This window comes from Phalacrocorax aristotelis, chromosome 8, assembly GCF_949628215.1.
Source record: "Phalacrocorax aristotelis chromosome 8, bGulAri2.1, whole genome shotgun sequence".
NCBI classification, from domain to species: Eukaryota; Metazoa; Chordata; class Aves; order Suliformes; family Phalacrocoracidae; genus Phalacrocorax; species Phalacrocorax aristotelis.
In genome coordinates this window covers 39510786-39535605 of record NC_134283.1, presented here as the reverse complement: position 1 = coordinate 39535605, position 24820 = coordinate 39510786, and the positions used below count along the sequence as shown (strand labels likewise).

At 57.7% G+C, this 24820-nt stretch overlaps 1 protein-coding gene across 6 annotated transcripts; it reads right to left on the bottom strand.

Annotated features, from left to right (window-relative positions):
* Positions 1-7670: 7670 nt before the first annotated feature.
* ANXA6 (annexin A6) lies at positions 7671-24820 on the bottom strand. Of its 6 annotated transcripts, none has more exons than XM_075102669.1 (26): positions 24688-24820; positions 22167-22227; positions 19014-19098; positions 18618-18712; positions 18346-18459; positions 18170-18260; positions 17980-18059; positions 17847-17903; positions 17572-17665; positions 17393-17488; positions 17087-17145; positions 16687-16809; positions 16405-16463; positions 15870-15948; positions 14902-14983; positions 14549-14643; positions 13999-14112; positions 13307-13397; positions 12494-12573; positions 12239-12292; positions 10922-10939; positions 9963-10059; positions 9593-9688; positions 9251-9309; positions 8363-8485; positions 7671-8041 (listed from the first exon to the last, which is right to left on the bottom strand). In XM_075102669.1, exons 2-26 carry the CDS (start codon positions 22182-22184, stop codon positions 7982-7984), a joined length of 2019 nt encoding a protein of 672 aa, XP_074958770.1. In that variant the 5' UTR covers positions 22185-22227; positions 24688-24820; the 3' UTR covers positions 7671-7981. The 6 variants fall into 6 exon arrangements, with proteins under 6 accessions (XP_074958770.1, XP_074958772.1, XP_074958773.1 ...); XM_075102671.1 differs by having other exon boundaries at positions 24580-24759; XM_075102672.1 differs by lacking the exon at positions 24688-24820 and adding an exon at positions 22351-22447.

Genomic DNA, 24820 nt, shown 5'->3' with positions numbered 1-24820 from the left:
CCCAGCCTGACGGACAGGCGCTGCAGCCAATCGGCGCGGAGCGGAGGGTATAAAGAGGGGAGGGAGCGGTGGCCTGTCATGGTGGAGTGGCTGCTGTACTGCGTGGCTTGCTCGGGGCTGTGCGGGGTGCCGTGGGGTTGCCCGGCATAGCGGGGCCCTTAGGCGTTTAGGGACCTGGCCTGTCTGCCCCTTAGCGGGGTTTCCGCTTGTTAGGGAGAGGTAGGCCCGAGCCCGGCAGCGGCTTCCTCGGCCTATCGAGATACAAAATGGCGGGGCCGAGGGGAGGGCACGGCCCAGCCGCGCCACCTCCCTGCTGCGGGCGGAGGGGCCCCCTCGCACCTGCGGCGCCGCTCGGCGGGTGCAGCCGGTTTGGGGTGTGGAGGAATAGCTGAGAGGAGACCCTGGCGGCTCGGGCAGGTGCGCTGCGGCAGTCCCAGGCTCCCCCCTCAGCCCCGGGTGCCCAGGGAGGGAGGCTTGTGTGCTCCCGCTGAGCCTTACCAGATCGCTCCTCTTCTGCATCTGAGTCAGGGAGAACTTCACGCCACGCCTGTGTCTCCGAGTTACATTACACAAGGAAGTTGCACCCCTCGGCTGGAGAGCTCATGATCAGGGATCCTTTTCCTCTGCTTTGACTATTGTGCATTCATGAACAACAGAAATCAGCCAGAGGAGCTGGAACCACAGGGAACACCTTCTGGTTTCACGTAGCTGTTTGGGACTTGCTCCATAGCTACCCGATTTTCTTTCTTCGGTTGGTTTTGCAACAAAAGGAAGCTGTTTTTTATATATATATGTACAAATAAACCAGAAGCAAAGAAAACCTGCTGTAAGCAGACATGCTTGCCCTCTCTCTCTGTGCTCCTAACATTTATTTACTCCTTCCTGTAGGTGACTGCTACTGGGCTCGCAGAGGTGTCCTTCATTGGCGATCGTGCTGTTTCCAATCGTCCCAATCCTGGCTTCCTACTCAGTTCAGACAGTTCCACTTCTTCTTGGGGGTCTGATGTTATTTTGGGTTGTAAAAATTTAAAAACAAACCCCCCAAAAAACCAAACTAAACAAAAAAAAACAACAAACAAATTCCTTTCCCCAACTGCCCTTCGTTCCAACTAGGACATCACCCTGGCAGCCGGGCTGGGTTATGAGACAGCTCAGCGCATGCTGAGACCTTGACATGCTCTTTGGCTGTGCTTGTGTCCAAGGTCTCAACTGGGGATGAGATAGCAGGACCCCACGCACAGGCAACATCCTCCCTTTTGTTCCCTGAAGGGCTTGTTTCACCCCAGAGGCCCAGTGCTATTCTGTAAACCCTCGGAACACCTGGCTTCAAGGCTAAATGCGGTCCCACAGAACCAGAAAACATCTTGTTTATAAGATAACGTCTCAGCCTGCAAAAAATAGCCAAACCCTGCTCTATTTCTGTGAGGAGTGGGGGGGGGTGGCATGGTTCAGCTTCACAGCACTCTGGGCTGACAGCCGAAAAGCTGCCTGCCTTCCCCTTGCCCTGTCTTGGGCACGATCGCACCGAGAAAACCATCGCCCTACTCACCTGGCCGGGTTGCAGAGGGGCTCGGTGGGGTGAGAGCCCCTTGTGCCAGGCGCTCTCCGGCTGCAATCACCAAATGCAGGAAGGTCGGCCCAGCTGAGCTTACTTTTAGGCATGGAGAAGGGGAATTCCCCATGATGGAGGTCCCAGGCAGCCTCTGCGTGCTTTTGATAGGGAGCCAGGCACCGCTTAAAGGGCTCTCCTGTCCCATTCCTTCCAGGGGCTGCCAAGCTGTGTCAGGTATTAGTCAGCAAAATGGGGGGGGGGGGGGGGGGGGGCTGTCGGGGGGCCTGTGATTCACTTTTGGACGACTGGAGAGCCTGGTTACATCATTCTCCTTGCCTGGTTCCTGAGCAACTTCACTGGGTTTGCAAACACGTCGTGGTTCTCCCCAGGGAAGCTGCTGCGTCTTGTGAGAGGCGTTGTTGTTGACCCATGTGTCTTTCCATCCCATTCTCATCCATCTCTGGAGTCAGAACAGGATGTGTGTTCCTGGGGGAGCAGGCAAGAGCTGGCTCTTCTGGGGGAGCCAGGCAGGTGGTGGTGTGCTGAGGATGCAGGTAGTCCCTGGAGATCATCCACTAAGACAACTGATAGTCAAAACCAAGGTTGGAGCCAGCTGGTGCTGGAATAAACACCAAGGATTTAAGTGCTTCTGTTTTATAGAGGCCAATTCCAGCTCCCCAGCTCCTCACCAGCAGGCACAAATTTGTACCTGGCAGGATGTTTGGTCTACACTAGCCAGGCGTGAACTGCAAGGCCTGAAAAGTGCCTTGCTTTAGACTGGCTGGTTTGGGTGGTAGGAACATGGGTGTTTGGCAGGAGGGGTGAGGAGCCATGGGGTCTGGGGCCTGCCTGCACCCAAGGGCCCATGGAGGTGGTCAGCCGATGGTGCACTCTCACCCAATGCCTCTCCATCTCCCTAGCCAGCTGCTCTTTGTGTTTCTACCTGAGGTCGCCAGCTCAGACTGGCCCAAATGCCAGAACAAGTTTCACTATGAAAACCAAAGACTTTTGGTCCCGTCGGTCCTTCCTCATTCCCTTGGTCCTGCCATGCTTCCAGGAGAGGAAACTCACCTGATGGCAGCTGCAATTCATAAGCAAGCCTGTGTGGCTGTGAAGATGTGTTCATAGCTGACACTTTTACATACTAGGGTTATTTTTTGGCACTGAGTGCTGGTCCAGCACCTTCAGCAGAGGTTCGTTCATGTGAAGGCACCCTGATTGCTTCCGTGTTTGTGACAGTGCTGTGGGAAATGGGGTCAGAAGGAGCACCGGCTGCGGGTGGAGATGGTGGAGCTCTCCTGTCCTCTGCTCTTCCTAGTTTTGGTTCAGGACTAGCTTCCTCCATGTTGACCCCACTCAGGGGTGAGCAGGGTGGGCCTTGTGCGTGTCTGGTGGTGAGGACCCCGAGTGGAAACGGCCCAGCAGTCTGAGGTGCCCAGTAAATCCACCTGCTGTCAGCGCTGCTGGGTGAACGGAGTGCATTTCAACCCTGATGGGGCCACCCAGAACCTGGCTGTCATGGGTGGCATAGGTGCAAGGGAGCTGGCCTTGGAGCAAGGTGGGAGCAGAGAGACAGCTGCAGAGCAGGTGGCGGGTGCAGCCGGTTTGGCACAGCACCCCGGGGCTGCTCGTGGGCTTAGCTCTGCAGGGGGCTGCAGGGTGCTACCGATGGGTGCCTCTCGGCATCAGCAGTGGGTTTTGCTGGGTGCTGCTGCTTGTGCCGCACTCATCTGATGCATCCCGATGCTCCAGCAAGGGAAGGGAAGCAGAAGACCCACAGTGACGCTGTGAGAGCAGGGAGGAAGCTCCAGCCGCAGGAGGGGATTTCCAGAACATTGCGATCTGCTGCCTATGCAAATCAGGAACTCAAATTAACCTGGCAGGATGGGAGGGCTTTGGGATGGAGGGTGAGGGAGAGGCAGGGCAGGGAGCCTGGGAGAGTGGCCGGCTGGGAGAAGGAAGGAGGGAGCGTGGAAGGGGTTGGGGTTGGGATAGGTGAGGGATGAGCAGAAGGATGGAGAAGGGAGGTGCTGGGGAGCGGTCTTACTCGCCCAGACCTCCCCCAGCGCCCTGTCTTCACAGGGGATTGGAGTCACACCATGGCTTTCCAGGGATGCCGGGCTGCTTTTGCTTTGCTGGGTTTACACTCTTGCTGAACGAGAGCTCTCTTCTCTCTCCGCCTCTGGCATGTGAGGCAAGGCTCAGTGTCACACACTTCGCAGGAGATCACCACCTCCTGCCTTCCTCCACAGCCTCGTTGTCCTCCCCCCTCCCTCCTCCACAGTCAGCAGGGAATGGGTTGTGGTGGGACCCGGTGCAGCCCCACAATAGATAAACCAAGAGCTGTGGGAACTGGGTCCGAAAGTGCTCTAAGGGTTTCTTTTCGTGCCTTAAGCTTTGAATTATTCAGAGTCCAAATCAGTAAGATCAACAACAGACACAGAGGGGATTTTCCCCTCTTCCTCTCTCACCAGGCCATGTCTCATCTGCCTGCAATGCCTGAGAAAAGGGCTCCTCAGCAGTCATCGTGTCCTGGAAGGCCAACTCCAGGGATGATGGTGTGGGGAGAGCAGCCCCAGTGAGCTCAGCCATTTCCCCAGCCTCAGCTCACTGCAGGGAACAGGCTGCCCACGAACAGCATGTGACTGTGAGGGGCAAGGCTGCTTCTTCCTCCTTTGGCTTAGAAGAGGAAGAGCTGAAGAAGAAACCTCTGCCAGCTCCCAAAACTCAAGGCTGGGTTTCTCCCCTCTAGGGGAACGGGAGGACAGTGGGTGGGATGAAAGTGGATTGCTGATGTTGCAGCATTGGGCCAAGGACCAAGACCAACGTTCCGTCCCGTGTGTCCCTGCACCAGATGTGGCTCCTCCCAGGTTCTGGTAGTAAAGAGGATCTGCAGTGGCCCGTGGAGCTGACTCAGAGGGAGATGTCTGACCCTCTGGAACGAAACGTGGGCTCGCGGAGTTTTTTGCGTGTTGCAACCTGTGAAATCTGGCATTGGCTTTGCCTGGAAGTGAGTCCTTGCCCCCAGCATTGCTGGTCAATGTGCACAACAGCCACGTGCCAGGTACTGGTGTGTAAATCCCGGACCCCAGCAGCGGCTTCCCTGCGGCAGCCCTGAAGGCTGAAGCGTGTGTGGTCACCACGGACCTGCCTCCAGCCTTTGCCCTGCTCACAGCCGTTCTAATTCTTTCCCTTTTTTGTGCCTATTGTTTTGTCCTCCCCTTTCCTTTCTTTGCCTTCCTTGAGCCGCTTGCCTTCTTGTTGATCACAGAAAGAAGGTGTGAGATCTGCCACTGATTGCCCTCGGATTGGGCTGGTCAGAACCAGCGGATGGAGTGGAGGTGTTCCTGGAGAGCAGTGCTATGAAGTGTATTTTCTCTAGAGACCAGGACGCTACAAGGATGAAGCTGCTCTGTCTGAAGGGTCTATGACCCACCCACTTGTAGAGGGTTTCATGGACAAAACAGTCCTCACTTGGGGAATTTTTATTTAATTTATTGTCAGTTAACACAAATCACTAGTGAGTGATTTGGGCGTTAAACAAAACAAGTGTTCTTCCTTCCCCAGGCTTGGCTTAGGCCAAACGTATTCTTTCCCCTTCCTAGACTCAGTGTTCTGTGTTTCACCGCAGGTTACATTCACTCTGTCCCAAATCCTTTGGCAAGGTGGCAAGTCATGTCTAACCTTCTGACTGCCTCTTCTCTGTGCTTCTTACTGGGTTTCTTCCACTTCTCTGTGCTTCTCCATGTCCCAGGGTCCACAGCCTGTCTTGGTGCTGCTGGTCCCAGGCTCCTCTTGGTTCACTTGGAGCCCTTCTTGAACAACACCCCTGCCCAGTGACTCCTCCTTCCTCATGGCTGCTTTTAACCAGAGCGTCTCATTTCTCTGGGCCTGGTGTGGAGTCCTCAGGCTCTCCAGCATGGGAAGGCAGCAGGAGTTTAATTCACTTGGCAGTGGGATATGCGTCTACTCAATGCATGACACCAAACAGGAGCAGGTCTCCAAACAGGAGTTCACTGCAAATTCATCAACCTCTGCAAGAAAGCATCAAGGTAAAAATCGGGGACAAAATGCCTCAGGGGCAGAGTGAGTCCCAGAGGCCATGCTTGTGCTTCCCAGGATGCTGTCAGCCTCCTGGCATTGCCCTTGAGGTGGGCAGTTCTGCTGAGCTCAGTCCAGTTTGCGGTTCTCCCTGGTAGGGCAGCCCCCTGTGAGCAGCCTTGGTGTGCTGCCAACCGCAGCAGCATTGGGGTGGGATGCTGAAATACCCTGTGTTTAATTAGGATATTGAGCGTGCTTAAGTATTTGCATCGATTAAAATGCCTCTGGCTGTTTCTGCTCCAGCTTACTGACTGCTGCTGGAGATGGATTGCTATGGAGTGGGGCAAGATGAAAGCTTTTTGGCAGCAGGACTTTCCAGGAGAGGGAGTTGCTCTGAGGAGAAAATCCCATCTCACTCTCTCTCTTCGTGTCCCCAAACACTGTGTAACTCCAGTATCTTGCCCTCATCATAGGAGCAGCCAGCAGTGGGTGCCAGAGAAATTCCTGGCCTTGGGACCGGAGCACTCAGGTCAGCCGGACATCCTGGCGGCAGCATTGCCCTGAGATGGGATGGGGACCGGCCCCAAGGAGCTGCCTGGTCTCACTTGTGGTCCTGTGCCACTCGGAGGCAGCTGGGCTGTGGTGATGGAGTCACCGGGCACAGGCTTATAGCAACTGTGGTACAGCCAGAAATTTCACTGGAGTGTTTAAGTGTGTGCCCAGGGAATACTCCCCTCCTTGTATCACCCCAAAAGCCTGTGTTTTGACAACAAGAAGGAGGCAGGATGATAGCTCACGTGTTGCAGCTCTGTGCTAATGCCGAGCAGATGTCCCCCCCTGCTCTGGAGGAGCAGAGCTCCACTGCCCAAAATCTGATCCTCCCAGTGGTGCCAGGTTGTCTCCTGAGCCCGAAAACTTCCTTGGACACTGCAGCTGGGTCCCTGAGAGCACTGTTCCCAGCTGCGGGGATGTGGCCAGCTCTGCTCCCCACAGTCACTGTGCCGTGTCTAGCTTCCAGTAGCCTCATGCCTCTGCTGTGAAGCTGAGAGCTGCAGTGCTGAGCTGCAGGAAGAGACGGGCAGATGAAGATCAGGGTTATATCCTCCCTTCAAAACATCATCTGCATCTGCTCAAAGCTTTCGCAGCAGGTTCCCAGCCAGGCAGGTGACCCATGAGCTGCTGTGGGTGTGAGGTGGGCTCAGTCCACCCAGGTGCCGCCGGGACCGGGACGCCCATTCCTTATTACACACAGAGGAGCTCAAATCTCTCTGGGAGAGAGTGAAAAATCTTCAGCCAGGCCATTTTCCCCTAACAAAGGTGGTTTTATTACAAGGGGATGTTTTACAGGAAGGCATCAAGGGAATTTTCAGTGTATGTTATTACCAGCTGAGTTGTTTCACCTTCTCTGGTTTGTCTCTACATGCTGTTTCTCAACCTCAGCTGGTTTTGAAGTGTTATAATAATATTGTGTTATTATTCCTAATGCTGCTTTGGTATTTTGGAGGTGAAGCTTTCCTCATGCAGCTGTTCTGAGGAAGACTTGGGTATTTAAGACTTTTTGTTCTGACTTGGAAACAATTGAAAGTGCTGGAATTTCCCACTTTTGGAAATTCCAGTTCTTTTCTCCTGGGCGGTGTGGGGAAGCGCAAACATAAACTGTTTGGGGGTGTAGCTCCTATGGCATGTGCCTTTCAACTGCTTCTTCAGCAGCTTGAAAGCACAGGAAACCGCGTGCAAGGACGGGTGGATGCCATCAAGTCCGATTTGTATCTGTGTTTTATAAAAGCATCATCCACACAACGGCACGAACCCTGCCGGGGGTTTTCAGAGGCATGAGGTGAAGTTCTCAGTGAAACCCCTGCACTGCTGCCAGCCCCAGACGCATTTCCAGCCCCTTTCTCAGCGGTGGGGGACCACGCAGTCCTCCTCAGAGGGCCTTCGGGGTCTCCAGGGCCCTCCCTGGGGCTGGGGCAGGGCTCCTGCCCATGTTTGCAGGAGCAAGGAGATGCTGAGACTCCTCAGCATGGGCTCAGTCCCACCAAAACCTGCCCCAATAAATTGACAGGTCTTGCCCCAGTGTCAGCAACAGAAAAGTTTTATTTATGAGATTTAAAATTGTCTTCTCCATCTGGGTAAATTCCTGGGTTAGTGGTATGTTTGGGTATGAATTATTTTGCACCAAGACAGACAATAATCCCCCTACCCAGACCCCTCTGCTCCCCTCCCCGAGACTTCCCCGCTTGCAATGTGGTGCCACTTTCCAACGCAAAGTGAGTAGTCCTCTGCAGGGATCCAAGTGTCCCCTGAAGCCCCCAAAGCTGCAGTGACATCAAGGCGGTGGGTGCGTGCGTGCTGGCTCAGACACGAAGAAGGGGCACCCGCGGATGCTTAGTCCTCCCCTCCGCACAGGACCAGCAGGGCCTTGCGGTAGTCGCCAGAGGTGTCCTTCTGCAAGAAGGAGACCCATGTCAGAGAACCGCCTACTGATGCTTGCCCTGGGGAAGCGCAGTTTAGGGCACGGGGTGCAGGGAAGGCATAGCTCCATGCCCTGCCACCCTGCAGGCATCTGTGCAGCAGTGGAAAGTGTAGGTACAGCCCCTCTACAGCCAGAGCTGCGTACCAGGGCTGGTTGGGGCAGGTTCCCCCTCCCCAGGTGATGCTCAGCCCCTGTGCCACTCATGGCATGGCTCACGGCTCAGGTCCCTGCAGGGCTCATGGCCAGGGCTCATCCAGACAAGGTGACAAGCTGGGATGCCCATGTCCGCTCACCTCAATCATGTGGTGCAGCGATTTGTCGAACAGGTCTATGAACTCGCCCCGGATGTTGAACAGGTCGATCTCGCTCCGGGAAATCATGATCCGGGTGAGGGTCCTCTCATCCGTGCCAGCACCCTGCAAAGGGGAGCTTGAACAAATAATCCTGGAGGGACTGGGACTCAGGGGCCCTCCCAGCATCTACAGCACAGTCCAAGCTGAGGATTGGGTCCAGAGGAGGGCCACACAAATGATCAGAGGGCTGAAGCACCTCTCCTATGAGGACAGGCTGAGAGAGTTGGGGTTGTTCAGCCTGGAGAAGAGAAGGCTGTGGGGAGACCTTACTGCGGCCTTTTGGTACTTAAAGGGGGCTTATAAGAAAGACGGGGACAGACTTTTTAGTAAGGCCTGAAGTGACAGGACAAGGGATAGTGGTTTTAAACTAAAAGAGGGTAGATTCAGACTAGATATAAGGAAGAAATTTTTTACGATGAGGGTGGTGAAACACTGGCACATGTTGCCCAGAGAGGTTGTGGAGGCCCCATCCCTAGAGACATTGAAGGTCAGGTTGGACAGGGCTCTAAGCAACCTGATCTAGTTGAAGATGCCCCTGCTCATGGTGGGGGGCGGACAGACTAGATGATCTTTAAACGTCCCTTTCAATCCAAACTATTCTATGATCTCTCCTTGGACACGTGCTGGGCTTGCCGCTGGCAAGACACAAGCCTGCCACGTCTCCTGCTAACCCCAGTATTGGTTTGAGCTCAGCCCTGCCCAGCTCCCTCAGGGATGGCCCGGGGAAAAACCCCATCACTGCTGTGGGGTTAAATTAGAGAGTTCCAAAGGTTGTCTGCCCAGCATAGCCCCCTCCCACAGCCCAGCCCCAGGAGAGCCCATCTGCACCTTCATGGACTTGTAGAGCTTGTCAGCGAAGAAGGCTGGCTTGTTCTTCACACTCCGGACTGCAAGACAGAGGAGAGAGAAAGTGGGCTCCTTGCTTGTGGCACCCAGGGGACACATCACAGCGAGGAGCTATGCCACCCATTGGGTCAGCTGCAAACCCCTCCTTGGTACAGGGGTGCAGGTTTGGCCATGTAAGGTGCCCTGACCGCATGCCATGCTGGGAGCCTCCGTGGCCCAAAGACAGCAGGAATCTGGCATCATTTTGCCTTGGCAGAGGCAGGCAAAGGGGCTGCCTGCCCTCTGGGGAGCCCTGCCCCGAGGAAGCATCCACTGGGTACTGACCGATGGCTAGGAAGGCATCCCTCACGTCTCCTGACATCCGCTTCCTGATGGCATGCTCCACATCATGGTTCGTCAATTTGATGAAGTCCTGAAACACTGGGGATGGGAGGGGAAAGCGTCACTGCCGAGCGTTCCGTCCCAGCCCTGGGCACCAAGGAGACCCAAGCCTCAACCATGGAGACTTCTGGACCAGATGGGACCAGAGCAGGCTTTGGTCACTTCAGCCACCCACACCAAATGCCATCTCCTCCCACCACTGGGGAGACAGGGCCACCCCAACTTCCTGCTGCCCAGGAGTCCCATCCAGCCCAAATCAAAGCATTTGTAACACAGCTGAGGGTCCAGCAGCGATGGAGAAATGTGGTCCTACCTCTGCGGAGGTGGGGGTAGCTGCGGGTGCAGAGGATGCTGAGGAAGCGGGTCTCCAGGGAGTCGCTGGAGTCGTTGCTGGAGACATCAGCAAGTTTCTGGGAGAGCATCCGAGAGTGAACAGAGAGGCAGGGGGACAAGCATAGCAGAGAGGGGCAAAGATGTTAAGTGGCCTTTCCTGGGACAGCCAGTCCTGAACACCCTCTTGCAAAGAGGGTGGCCTCTGATGAGCAGGAAAACAGCTTTTTTTTGGCCAAAAAAGGCATTTTGTGTGTATGGATGTGAAGGTGCACAGCTGCACACTCACACATTACCTCTGAAAAGATATGTTCCAGATTTATGAGAAAAGCTTTGCAATGCTCATGGTTAAGATTTTTTTTTGTCCTTTGGGGAGGATGTTTTGGGGGTGACCAACATTGAACAGGAAATGCAGAGCTGCCAGACACAGGAACCACCCTCCACTCTGGGCTGCAGCAGTGCTGCCCACGGGTGAAACGGCTGCCACCCCTGCTGCGGGGCTGAACTGGGAGGCTGCACATATTGCGCCTGTTAGGCTATTGCAGTAGAAAGTCACCCCTTCCCTAATTCCCACTTTTGGTGAGCCAGGGAAGCCGGCTCCGAGTCTCAGGCTGCCAGGAACATGGGTCCTGCGTGCAGGCAGCAGACAGGATTGGCCCCCAGCCCTCCCAAGGGCAGGAAGGTGGCTTTCCCTCTCTCCTGCCCTGCTCTCTCCCTGCCCAGCGCTGCAGGGAAATGCCCTCATGCAGGTCCCATCTGTCCCCTTGCCACCCCATGCTCACGCAAGGACCCTGGAGCCCTGAGCAAGCAAGCACAGCCTGCATGGCCAAAGGAGCCCTGGTGCATGGGGCTGCTCCTCCCAGCCCCAGCCCTGCATCCGAGGACCCCAGCATCCCTTCAAACATGCAAAAAAGGATGAGGAGCGAAAGGGCAGGCACTCACCAGGGTCTCAGCAACAACCTGGCAGAGAGAAAGAGAGAGAGAGGAAGACAACAGGGTCATAAGGTGCTGCTCAACCTTTGTCCTTCCCTGACAAAGTGAGGGAAGCCTAGCAAAATCCCGCCCAAATGACCTGTCTCCAGCTCCCCTGCTTCCCTGTGAGTGGGCCTGATCTTTGGGCCTGTGTCCTCCAGTTTGTACTCCACACTGCTAGCTGGGAGGCGGTGTGGGGTGGTCTTTGGCCAGACAAAGTGAGCCCCCCACCCCTGGGTCTTGGGCACCAGCCCATTGCTCCTTGGGGAGCATCCTTGCCTGGTCCCAGGCTGGCTCACACTGGCCTGCCCGACTCTGCCAGGCACTGGCAGCAGGAGGAGGGGAAGGGCAGCTTTGCTGACAAAACGCAGCGCAGTGCCAGGCCAGATGTCGCCTGGCTGTCTCGTCCCTGTGTTTGTCATCCCTGGCTCTCTCTTCCTCTGCAGCAGGTCAAGGCGAGCAGCAGCACATGCGGCGGGGTGCAGGCAGCGCAGCATCCGCTCCCTCTGCCGGCAGCAGCCCCACTGGGAGAGCCGCCCGTCTGCGTGCTGCTGGCATGCGTTGGAGCAAGCAGCTCTGGGGCAGGACAGCAGAGCGAGAGCTTGGGTTTGGCCCTGCACTGAGCTTCCCAACCCCTTTCAGAAGAGAGCAGGAGGCCAAGGCGTACAGTCCGAGGGTCACAGGTCTCCTGGGACTGGGAGCTGAGCCAGGCAATGGGGCCCCAGCACCCCGCCCGCATCACTTCTGGCTGCTCAGCCTTCCCCCTCCAGTCCTGGCTCACCACAGCCCAGAAAAGATGAGGCAATGGTTTGGGGGCTGATGCTGGCCTCCCAGCCTGCTGGAAGGGTGAAAAGCAGCTTAGGCTTCAGGGCTGCCCCATGCACAGCACAAAGAGGCGGGTAGTTCCTGCAGACCAACCCAAAGCTGCATTTGAAGCTCAAGTGCCAGATTTCAGTATCAGTGTGTGTTACTGGTCCCCAAAGTGGCAGCTCTGCACAAGAAATGCAGAAGCCCCTGGTTTGGAGCTCCCCAGGGCTGGGACCTCTCATGGTTTGCATCTTCCCTGTGCATGCATGCAGCAGCAGAGCCCAGAACATCAGAAATCAGGCCTGGGAGCTTTACCTTCAAGGGTGTCACTTCACCTGTCATTTCCCCCTGCAGCTTACAGAGGCCCTGCCCAGCAGCATTTGCTTCCCTGAGGATGCAATTTCTAAACCAGGGGATGGAACATCTTTTTTTTTTTTTTTTATGCAGAGCCTGTAACAGCACTGCCGGTAGGGTTCTTACCTTGGCATCTTCGTGTGCTTGTGTGAGGTTCTCTGGTCCTTCATCGCGGTTGCCCTGTGGTTCAATACAAAAATCATGGAGCTGGGGAGAGGACATCTCCCGGGAGAGCCCCAAGCAAGGGGGTGGCACACAGGGTCCAGCAGTGCTGCCCAGCCAGGCGGTGGTGATATATCTTCTCCATAGCCACTGTCCTTGCAGACACCCACTGCTGCCCGCAGCAGGGAGGTGACAATCCCCAGCAAGAGCTGCCCTTACCAGAGCCAGGGAGACGAGAATCCTCTTGAAATGCCCCGATGTGTCAGAGCTCAGGTCATCTTCCAGGCGCTTGTGGTAGGCTGTGGAGAAGGGCAACGGCTGAGCCTGCACCCTACCTGCACCTCTGCTTCCCACCCACCAGCGCCCATTGTGCCTGTGATCCCCGTGGGGCCTGTAGAGGGTGGTGGCCATCCTCCAGCCTTTGCACGGCTGAAGCAGATGCCTCCATCTGCTATTGTGAGGCCTGGGGAGGAGGGGATTACCTCAGCAGCTCTAATGCCCTGGGCAGGCGGACAGCCTCTTGCTCCAGGTGCTCTCAAGGGAAAGGGATCTTTGTGAAAGAGCTCTCATGGGAGAAGACATTGGTGGCAGAGCTGGGGCATGTCACCGTGACACAGAGAGGGGCCAGGACTAGCACTCTGTGAGGCGCGACCAGCCACAGAGCCATCTGTTTAAAACCATGGGGTTTCTGAGGGAGAAGAGGCTGGGGATTTAACCTGGAGCTTATGGGTCTTGTTCCCTAGGGAGGAGGGGGCATGGATGGAAGGGGAAGAGAAGCGCAGGGTCTAGGGATGTGAGAAATCACAGGATGGATTTGAGGGCTCCTGCCAGCCTCATCCCAGGTTTCCACTTCTCTTTAATAAGGTGTTGGAGCTGGAGAAGAGCTGCTGTTGCCTGGAGGGACTAATAGACCTTCACAGCACCAAGCCATGGACCCAACCCAGAGACAAAAGTTGTACCCCAGGCTCTGGAAAGGGTCTCAAGCAGTGTTAAATGTGGCCCGTGCCCAGGACCTGGTGCTCCCCACCGTACCTTCCTGATACGCCTTGTTGATAGCTGTGATCTCCTGGTTGTTCCGCGTGGCCATGATTTCGATGAGGACACTCTCGTCTGTTCCGGCTCCCTGGAAGAGAGCGGCATGGTGGGGTGCTGTGGGTGCCAGTGCCAGACGGGGACATGGTGGCACCACCCCGCCAGTGCCAGGCAAGGAAGGGCTGCTCTGACCCCAGGGCTACAACGTGCCAAAAGTCCATGTCCAGCAAATGGCCCCAAGGGCTGGTAGGAACCAGCACAAAAGTGTCCAAGTGTGCTGCTAGTGGGGTCCCAACTGGTGTGACTGGTGGACAGTGCTGCACACCACCGGTTTGCCCCTACCCTGGCTCTCCTGTGGCTGCCTGCGCCTGGCAGGGCACTGCTCCTGCTGCAAAGTGGGGATGCTCTGTAAAGCAGTGGGAGGCCTCCCTGAGAGGCTTTGCATATGAGCTGGTTAGAGCATGCTGGGCTGCAAAGAGGCCAAACGGGGCTCCCAGCAGATCTTGAGTGCAAACCAGGTCCTTGTCCTGGTGTTTTCTGCTCTGCTTTCCTTCTGCACAGGAGACGAGAGCCTGGGGGTGTGTGAAGCTGGGGTGCACTCACAGCCCTGGGCTACCGGCAGTGTGGGTAAAACCACAGCGAAAACTGCCGTCCCTACGTGCGGAAGCCGATACCACCAGTGTGGCAGTTACCTCCACGGCCTTCCTCAGCTGCTTGGCATCGTACTGCGCCGGCGTCAGCATGAGCCCGAGGATCAGCTTCGCCAAGCTGCCCGACAGCTCAGATTTCAGGTCTGCCATCAGGTCCTGCAAAAGCGTTTGAGGGTTCAGTCCCCAGCCCCTTCTGCAGGGGCGGTCCAGCTGAGGCAACACCAGGGAGAAAATGGGAGGAGAGTGTGGAGGTGGGAGACATCTGGGAAGACCCTTGGGGTGGTCTACTGTCACATTTTGTGGGGTGGTTTTGGGGAGATCCTGGCTCTGGAATCCTCTGTGTGGGACCGAGGATGGGGCAAGTGAAGGGGAATGGACACCCTCCCCTTGGGCTGGTGGTTCACCCAGAGCAGGAGGCTGCTTTGACAATTCGGTCTTCCTTGGGGGAGTCATGCTGGAGCAAATTGGGGTGCCCTGGCTGCCTGCTGCTCCCTGGGCAGGATTTCTGTCAGTGAGGGGCAGATCTCTGTGTGGGAAGGGGCAGGATGTGGGCAGAAGGAAGGAGCAGGGTGGGAAGGGGGGCTGGCAGTACCCTGCCATAGTGAGCCTTGTAAGCTTTTAGGATCTGCTGCCTCTGGGCGTTGCTCCTCTTCGTCACCACCTCGATGATGGCCCCTTCGTCTGTGCCTGCAATGACAGCAGCAATGCTAGGGAGAGCCAGGGGGGGCCAGCAGAGCCACGCTATGTCACCCCTGACCACAGGCACATTGCTGTCCCCCGCTGTAAATGGCAAATGGGGAAGAGGAAGCTCCCATGGCTCCAAAACTGGCTCTTTTCCCCCTCCCTTGGGCTTTCATGCAGCCCTGTATGGGCCAGGGTGAGTTTTCTGCCCCAGGAGCTGTTGCGGAGCAGAAGGAAGGGGCTGGGTGCATGGTCCCCACTTACCCAGGCCCTTCATTGCCTTCCTCAGCACCTGCGCGTCCCCATCATCATTGAAGCTTCCCGCGGGCTGCACGGTTCCTCTCAGCTGTGGATGCACAGAGGGGTTTGGGTTCACCCCTGAGCTGAGCATGTGGAGGGAGGGATGGGGAGAGAGGAGGGGATGGAGAAAGGGAGGGAAGGTGCCACCCGGCAAGCCGAGGCCAAAGCAGGTTGTGTGTTAGTGCAAGCACCTGGGGCTCAGTGAGGATGTCCCTGCCACTGTCACCCCTTCCATCAAGGGGCAAACCGTAGCCAGGCCAGCAGAGAGCGGGGAGAAGGTGGCAACAGTCCCTGGAGTTTCAGTGTCCTGCTTGGTGTTATACCCGCCTCCCCTAGCGCTGGGACACCTTGGCCAGGGCCGGCCACATCAGCTGAGAGCCAAAGAGGAGTGGCTGAAATGGTGCCCGCTCCTGCCCTGTAACTCTATCCTCCTGCGTCCTTACAGCTCCCAGCACATCTCTGTCCTCCCCTTGCATGAAGGGCTCAGGCTGCCTTTTCTGCACATCCCCAGGCACCCTTTTGTGGGTGCCTCCAGCTGCATGCAGGGTGCTGGCTCCCCATGACATGGCCGTGCCCTGGCCAGCCCTGGCATTGGGGTGGGCTGCCCTGGGGAGCAGGAGATCTCCGGTGGGCACCGGAGCCAGGGCTGCGTGTGATGCATTGTACAGACATGCAGGGCCTGCTGCCCTGAGGGAGAGAGGCCTCAGAGAGAGAAGGAGGTTAGTGGAGCCGGTGGAGGGGAGCCAGCCCTGCCGGTTACGCCCCACCATCCTTGTGCCCCAAAACTGGAGAACGGCATTGAGAGAAGCCGCGGAGCGAGAGGCAGAGCAGAGGTGAAGGGCTGGCCGTGCCCCACGGCAGAGAGGAGCAGCCGGGGGTCCCAAGCTGGCAGCGAGCAGAGGTGGGGTACAAGAGGGCTGGGGGGTGCTGACCTCTACTTTGGCCACTGCGCTAAGCTCCCACATCCGATAGGCCACCTGCGCCGCCTCGGGGAAGAACTCACCTGCGGCACTGCAATGGGAGGGCAAGGACAGGGGACAGTGAGCCATGGGGGCACCGCGCCCCACCAGCAGCCACCCCCTGCTCAGCCCCGCACCCCATCCTGCCCCTCCACGAGAGGTGTTTTGTACCCATCACGTTCTGGGCATGGGGGGCAGGTGGGCAGGAGCTGGGCGCTTGCTGTGGGGCTGGGTGGGAATGGGGGGAAGCGGGTGGTAAATCCCAACTGCCCCCACAGGAGCATCCTCCCTCCAGGTGTTTATCTCTGCCCTGTGGGGCTGCCACTTGCCAAGAAAGGACCATGGCATCGTAGTTGGCCATGCAGAGGGGCCACAGGGTCCCCTGTACCAAACTGCTGTCACTACGTGTGCTGCTGGTCCAGGTGCTCCACCAGGCTCTGACCCAGAGGTTTGTACCCAGCACCAAGGGGATGAAGAGGGACAAACAAGGAGTGACAGGTGATCTTACTCATCGTCCCCTCCACACAGCTTCAGCAGAGCCTTCTTGTACTCCCCAGAGGTGTCCTCCTGGAAAAACAGACGGCGATGGAGAACTATGTGGCAGGGAGGGTCAAGGTAGTGCCATGGGATGGGCGCATGGAGAGGGGTCTCCTCGAGCCTTGTCCTCAGAGATGGCCATCCAGCACAGGGTGGCTGAGGATGGGGCTCAGCCCTCCCATGGGCACTGGCCTTACGAGGAAGACAGCACTAGCAGCTGCTCAGATGGTGACTGGGAACCCCTAGCACTTACCTTTATCATGTTGTGGAGAGATTTCTCATACTTGGTCCTGAACACCTCCCGGATGTCCAGCATGTCGATCTCGCTGCGGGACACCATGATGCGGATCAGCGTGTTGTCTCTTGTGCCCAGCCCCTGCAATGGAGGAGCCCCTGCATCAAGCCTGGGATGGCCAAGCAACCCTGCTCAGCCCATCACATTTGGGACCTTCTATCAAATTTCTACCCAGACCTGGGTCTGAAGGAATAACTCTTTTAGAGTGAAGAGCAGAGACCCCATATCACAGAAGTCCTGTCTTTATGGACCTCCATCACCCTGCCCTCCAGCAGCACCCTGTTTCAAGGGGACCCCTCCTCTGGCTGGCTCCCCACAATGCTGTGGGGACCCCCTGGAGAAGGGGCAATCCACTCACCTTCATGGCCTTGTAGAGCCTTTCAGCAAAATACTCTGCCGTGCTTCTGATGCACTTCACTGCGGGGAAATTGAGACACAGTGAGAGATGCCGGCACCTGGCTTCACCAGTGCCCCAGCCTCTGAGCACCCATGCCCCTTGGGCACCACATTCAGCATCTCCACCCGCTTTGGTAGAGCCTCCCTGAGCTCCGTGAAACCGGGTACAGCTGCAACCCCAACCCTGCTGGCTCTTGTGCTGAGCCCTCCCACCCCGGCAAGGCCAGCAGTGTGTTTCTGCAGCACTCCCCACACGGGGCTGACTTACCCACGGCCAGCATCAGCTTCTCAAAGTCACCAGAGAGCTCTCCCCGGATGCTCCTTTCGATTGGCTTCCCGGAAATCTTCAGGTACTCATCAAAGACTGCAGGATGAGAGTGAGGTGATGCCTGGAGAAGCTGCCAAGTTACCTTCAAGCCCAACCTTGAGCTTGCAGGAGATGCTCACCCAGGCGGAGGTGCTGCTTGCTTCGCCGGCCAAGGATGTAGATGAACTGGGCTTCGTCTGTGCCCCATTTCAGCTCACCGGCTTCCAGCAGGTCCTTGTGGGATGGGGAAGGCAGCACAGCCTGAGTCAGGGTGCTGCTCACGTGGGGCTCTGCCCGAGCACGGGCACCTGTGGCACTCACCCACCTTCCGCAGCCCTAAGTCCAGATGGTCCCAGTGCCACCAGCCCCATCCCTGCCCAGATGCCACCCCTCCCAGCTACCTGCCAAGCCTCACCTTGGCATCCTGTTCCACTAGGTCTTCGCTCACCACGTTATCCTCCTCCCTGGTGCCCTGTGGGACAGAGACAACCTCAGCCCTGCTGGGTGCAGGGACCCACCACCTACAGATACTGGACAGATGGACATACCTGAAGCAGAACGACGAGCATCTTCTTGAAATGGCCCGATGTGTCTCCAACAATGTCAGCCTCCAGGTCTCTCTCATAGGCTGGTGAAAGAAGGAGAGGTTAGTGCCTGGAGAGCTGGATCCCCTCACCTCTGCCTCTTGACCTGGCCTGAGGGGACACAGGGCAGCCCCTGCCCTTCCCCAGTCCTTACCGTCTTTGTAGGCAGCCACCAGGTCGTGGATCTCCTGGTTGGTGCGGGAGGCAAGGATCTCGATGAGGCACTTCTCGTCTGTGCCAATGCCCTGTGGGCAGAGACGCAGCCCCATGAGCAGCGGGGCCAGCTGGGGTGTCCTCAGAGGGGCCCCAGCGGGGCTGCCCACCCCTTACCGCGATGGCATCTTTGATCTCCTTGGCATCGCTGTAAGCTGGGGGCCGCATCAGGCTCACAATCAGCCGCTCAAACTTCCCTGTCAGCTCATACTTGAGGTCTGCAATGAGGTCCTGGCGGAGGGTGAGAAAGGGGCTGGGGAACCCTTTGCTCCACAGCATCTCTGAGAGGGTCCAGGGAGCAGAGGATCCCTGCATGGGCTGGTTGGTGAGAGCCATGGCCACCTGCGTCTCCAGTGGGGGCATGGACCAGGGAATGCTTCTGCCATTACCTTCCCGTAGAGGGACTTGTAGGCTTGGCAGATCTCCACTCGCTGCTTGTTGCTTCTGGAGGTGATGAGGTCAAGGATGGCCTCCTTGTCGCTGCCTGTGGGGAGAGACAGGAGTCACATTTAGCCCCCATGGCTGGGTCTCACCCCCCACGGCTGGGCTCGTCATAGCCATCCTGCCATGCCCAAAGCTGCTTCTGACTCGGGGCCGGGAGGAGAAGCAGAGCTGAGCTGCCTCCAGGGAGGAAAGGAGAGCCAGGAGAGATCCTGGCATGCTGCTAATGCAGACAGGCAGCTGAAGGGGAGGTGATGCAGGATGCCCAGCCGTGCAAGGGTCAGCTGAAGGAATAGGGCACATCAGGGTGGCCCCAGGGTGACAGTCCAGGGGAACATCCGTACCAAATCCCTTCATGGCATTGTACAAGGCCTCCGCATCCTGGCTGGCATCAAAGCCTGGAAAATCCTTCACCGAGCCCCTGTAGACCTAGGGAAAAGGAGGTGAGGTGAAAGGGGAAGGAGAAGTCCCCAGCGGAATGGGAGAAAGGAGAAGTTGAAGCTGGGCAGGACTGGGGTGAGATCTGCTCCCGCTCAGGCTGCCTGAAGACAAAGTGCAGCCTCAAACATAAACACTTGTTGTCATCAGTTTTTCCTTTTCCTGTTTGCTCTCCCTGCTGTGAAAATTGTTTGTGTGCAGGGTCACTGGACTACACAGCCTTCCCTCTCATACCTCACTGGCATTGCTCTCTTTTTGCTGCTTGTGCCCCATGTTTAAGCTGGATACAACCCTCCCCACTGTGCCAGCAAGAGCCGGTGGTTTGAAGAGGTTTCTTGAGCACGTTTGGGTTCCCAGCTCCATCTGGGGGGTTCAGTAGGAAAAGGGGAGACCCCACGGGAGGGTTGGAGAGCCTGAACACAGAGGAAGGTATGGAAGGATCAGGGTGATCCCCCTGCAATGCAGCCAGGCTGAAGGGAGTAATGGGAGTGGATTGGGAGTGATGAAGGAAGTAATTTTCCTACCGCCTGTTGTGAGCAGGGAAACCCTCTGGATGCTGAGGATGTCCAAGCTCTGCATGGCCTCCAAGTGAGGAGCTGCATTTACAGGCACGAAATCATCGTGGACTACTAAGCCCACTGAGAAGCTCCAGAGCTGCCAACAGCTTGTCCTGCCCCAGTGTGCGCTCTTGCAGGGCCCAGGCTGGTTCAAGGGGTTGGAGCAGAGATCCTGGATACAGGGAAAGGCTTTCCCAGGAGCCTGAGAAATCGTGGGGGTTGGCATGATCCACTTCTGTCTGCTCCTCTGCACCTCCAGGCTGCACAATGGGGAGCCCAGGAGCGACACCCCCAAACAGAGACCTCAGGAAAAAGCAGGGACTGGGTTTCGCCTCCCCAGGTCAGCTTTGCCCGGGGGAGTCTGGAGCTGGACTCTGAACGAGACCAGTACAAACCCCAGGTGGAACCATATGTGAAACCAGCCTGGCCCCACATAAGGAACTGGGACACATCCCCACCGGAGGCAGGGAGCAGGAAGAGCTAAAGAGCAGTGTTTCCTTTGCAGTCTTGCTGAGGAGCAGGAGGGCTGGGAGCCAGGCTGAGCTGGGGCTCTCAGTTGTGTCAGCGTGCTGGGGAACTCTCAACATCCTTCCTTGACTCTGCTCATACCATGTGCCAACTGGGTGCGTACACCTCCCAGGGCTTACTTGCTCAGGATCTGCGGCAGGGCTTGTTTAAAATCCCTGAGAGCTGTACAAATGCCCAGGGCTGTTGCCAACATGGGCATCTAAAGCCAACATGTCCCCAGAAAAGATGGGCTTCAGGGAGACAGCACCAGTGCCAGCATCCCTGACACGGCAAGTGCCTCCAGGAATAAACCCAAGGGGATGGACATGGGGCAGCCCCATACCTGTCACTCCCCCAGGCCCCATCCCAACGCTGCAGCACAACAGCTCCACTGTGCATCTCATGCAGCTGGCCTCTGTGCCCCCATTTTCCAGAGGGAAACCAGCCCGGGCTGGGCACATCCCACAGGCCCTCTTGGGAGGAGCTGCTGGCACTGGTGTCCCATGTTGTGGACACCAGGCGGGGCAAGAGGAGACGCTGTCCTTCGAGGGAGACTGGCAGGCAGGAGAGGGGACAGATCGTATTGCAGGTGATTCATCCAGAGAGCTGGATTTAGCCTTGCTTCCCAGCAGCTCCTAGATCCTCCTGGCTTGGTGCAAGCTGCTGCCCACACATGTGCCTTGCAGAGACGTAAATAAGGAGCTGCAGGGCAAAGGAGGTGCCTGGAGGCAGCAGGAGGGGATGAAGGTGGCTGGAGGGTGCTGGGGTTGCATGGGTGGTTATGGGAGACATGAGGTTGGTCCTGGTTAAACAAGGAGGAGCAGCAGGGCTGTGTTTCTGCCTGCTGAGCCATTGAAGCACGAGCTGCCTGCCTTCCCGCGGTGTTGCTGTGGTGAGGGCAAGGGAAACTGAGGCAGGAGCTCAGCGCTGTGCATTGCCCCATGCTCCCTGCACTCTTGTGGGAACGAGCCCAAGGAGATGCAGAAACATCACTCGGGAGGGAAACAGCATCCTGCCCTCTGCACCCTCCTCACATGTCCATCCCCCTTTCCATCCACGAATTCAGCTGCAGGGGCCCTCTGCCTCCCCTCCTCCAGCCTCTGAGTCATCCTGGCCAGCCTGGGACCTCCCAGCTAAAAATAAGTCATGCTGGGGCCAGGAGGGTGGAAGCAAAATTCCCAGCGTGTCTTCGCTCTCTCTCACTGCATGGCTGCTCGGGGCCCTGGACCACTGCAGGGGTGATGCTCACACATGCTGTGCCTCAGTTTCCCCACCCAGAGGCAACGACCCCCTTGGCTGGGCAGGTAGGTAATTGGGCTTGAGGCAATTATTGATTTCTCAAGGGAATGGAAAGCAGAGCCTGGCCTGCAGCAGTAGAGAAGGGAAGCTCTGGACTTGGACTCCTGCCCCGCCTAGCACAGTGCAGGCAGGATGTACCCCACCTGCAGACTGTACCCTACCAGCCACAGCTGTCCGCCGAGGCAGGGTTTTCCACCCACACCGAGATATTTTCCTGGCTGCGAGGGAGCACCTGCTCACCCAGCTGCCACATTGCACCAGCCCTGGCTCGGAGAGGGGGGAGAAATCCAGGCTTGAGGGGGAGAGGCCAAAGTGGGGCTGCATGCCTTGCAGCAGGCTCAGGCACAGGCGGGATTTCTCTTCAGTGAAAGCCCAAATCCCCAAGCACAACATCTCTTCTCCTCCCCTTCCCACAGCCCCGCTTCTCTCGCTTATCCCACTATGATCCCAAAAGGATTTTTGCTCCTTGCTTCCCCTGCTCTCCCAGCTCCCCACCCCAGCACTTCCCCCATCTGCATCACATCCAGACAGCACTGGCTAGAGAGGCAGGAATGTAAACAGGCTCCGGGCAGCTTCAAGTCCCTTGTGCATCACCGACCGCCATCCTTGCTGCACAACGGAGATGCTGCCCCGGCTCTGCGGTCTGCCCTGTGGCACCCGTGGTACCTATGCCTGCCGTGAGTGGGTCACCCTTACCTTTCCTTTGGGTGCCATGGCTTCCCAAGCTGGAAATCACCAGAACGAGGGCAAGGAGGAGCTGCAGGAGGGAACAGAAAAGCCGACATGAGACAAAGCCGCCTCTCTGTGGGCTGTGTTAGTTAAGGGAGGCTTTGCTCCCTCCCTCGGGTGCTGCTGCCAGCTGTCGCTGAGGGTGCGGTACCCGCGGGAGGGCGGTGGCCAGGTGCTGTTGAGGAGGCTCAGGGAGAGGGGCTTTGCCAACCACCCTGCGGTCACCAGGTCCTTTGCTCTCTGGCACTGAGCTGGGGACACCGCAGGCCAGGGGCAGCGGAGATGGGCCCCCGCACAGTTTCCTGCCGGCACCAACAGAAACCGGGAAGGGAAGAAAGTGCTGAATACATGGAAATGGGTTGAGCATCCTCTGTGGGGCTGACCATCCATGCTGCACCCCGCAATTCTCCCCCTGGTCGCTGCAGCCCCCAAACCCTGGCACCATCCCATCTTCAGCAGCTGCTGGGGACACCCTGTTACTGCATGGTGCCGGGGCTGGGCACTCCCCGCGAAGTCCCACCAGCTTTATCTGAGTTTCTATGCACCTAATCAAGGCTGCCATCAGTCCCCTGCACACAGCGGAGCCCAGGAAACGCAGTGGGGTTTCCAGGGTAATTCACCGGTTGTTTTCTAACACTAGCACCATTTATAGCTGCTACCCGTTGCGGTGTGGGCTCTCCCCAGCCCCCACAAAGAAAGTCCCCGGACGGCGCCATTTGCTCTGAGAAAGCTGACGGAAGGAGAGAAACAGCTGGAAAATGGAACGTGGCCATAAACGAACCGCTGAGCGTCAGTTCCAGCCATGAGGCACTGCTCCCTCCTCGTCAGTGCTCGCCCTCCCTCCGAGACACGTTGCAGGAAAGCTCAAGGCACAGTGGGGCCGCCCTGGGGGGATTTCTGCCCCCAGCCAAGCTCGATTTCATGCCATGGAGTGAGCAGGGGGAAATCACATAAACTTCCCCGTCTTGGCCCTACATCCGTGTAAGGGTGGCCATGGAGGGAGAGACCCAGCCCTGCAGCCATCGGTGCAGCTGGGTCACCCCGCTTGGGTGCAGGAAGCCTTCTAAGCACCCGCAGGCATCCTTACTGAGGGAAGGAAGTTTTGCAGAAAAGCAGAGCTGTCTTCACCTTCCCCTCCCATTTCAGCAGGGGAGGCTGCAAGCTGCCCTTCCCCAGGCTCCTGGTTGGGGGAGAGTCCCTATGTGCCCTGTGCAGAGTGGGGCTGCGCTGCGGCCAGGTGCTGGGTGGGTACCAGGACATCCCAGCCCCTGGCCCACACAGCCTTTTAATGCAACTCAGAAGCCTGTACGTGAAGCTGTGTACCCTCCGGGGAATGGAGAAAGCCCCATGCAGCGCAGCCTTTCTGCCTCGCTCCACGCATGCGGCAGCTGGGCTGAGACCGCCCGACTCATATCAGCAGTGGCAGAGAATCCCCGGCCACACCCAGTCCCCAGCCTGTCCCTGCAATGCCCCATCCCTGTCCCCCACCGTTGCTGACACCTCTGCAGAGGCCGGGGGAGCAGCCCCAGCTCTTGCCCTGCCAGCAGACGATCTGGGGAGGATACCCAGACAAACACACCGCATCCGTGGGGCATGTGGCGAAACCTGGAGGCTGCAGAGCCCAGGCGTGGAGATGTACCTGCCCCCCAGAAATGATGGAGAGGTTTGTGTTGAGGGGCTTCCAGCAGAGGAAGTGCCATGAGAAACCCTAAATGATGTGCACAGCCTGTCTCCATTGCAGAACGACCCGCCCTTGCCAAAAAGCCTCTGTTCCCCCAGCAGCGTGCACCCCGCCGGCCTCTCCACAGCCCCAACATGGCTTTGGGCTCAGGGGTTTCACCCCAGGAGCCCAGCAGCTATTTTTGTTGCCTGTTGCCTGGCGGGGCTCTCCTGGCACACCCAGAGCCCTGCCACCAATCATCCTGCCTGCAGGGCAGAAAGGGAGCTTCACCAGGTTAAAAAAAAGCAGCATCCATCCTCCCTGCATGGCAAGGGAGGTCCCCAAAGTGCCCTGCCCCACCCCAGTGCCAAAAAGTCTCCCTGCCCTTCTAGGGCTCCGTGCCTCTGGGGTGTCGTATGGTACGTTTGCCTGTGCAAAACTCGGCAGGTACTGAACCGGGGGATCCACCCTGACGGGCCCAGCTTGGACCCCTGCATGAAGGGATGGGTGCTTCCGCGGCCACCGCAGCGCTGGGCCATGGACAAAGGCGCATCCCAGCCAGGACACACCCATGGGCCCCGCAGCAATGCCTGCGCCCACCTGGAAAAGCACCCGCCAGTTGTGAAACCCCCCAGGATTTTGTTAAAAAGGAAGGGTTTTTCATAAAAAGAAAAAGAAAAAAAAAGATCCCCCCCTGCAGCCTCCGCTTGCGTTGCTTACCACCCGACCAGGGCTTTCCTCCCCTCGCATGCCGCCGCGGTGGCTTTGCACACCAGCAGCGTCCCCTCGCCCGCCAGCGCGGACCCCCGCGCGCCAGCACACACTTACGAGCGGCACCGAGGTCCGGCCGGGTGTGCTTGCGGGAACAGCCGGCGCGCTCGGTGCGTACTGGTGGGCCGTATGCTCGTCCTTGGTGTGCAGCTGTTTCCTCCCGGCGAGACGTCACTGCTCACGAGCCCTC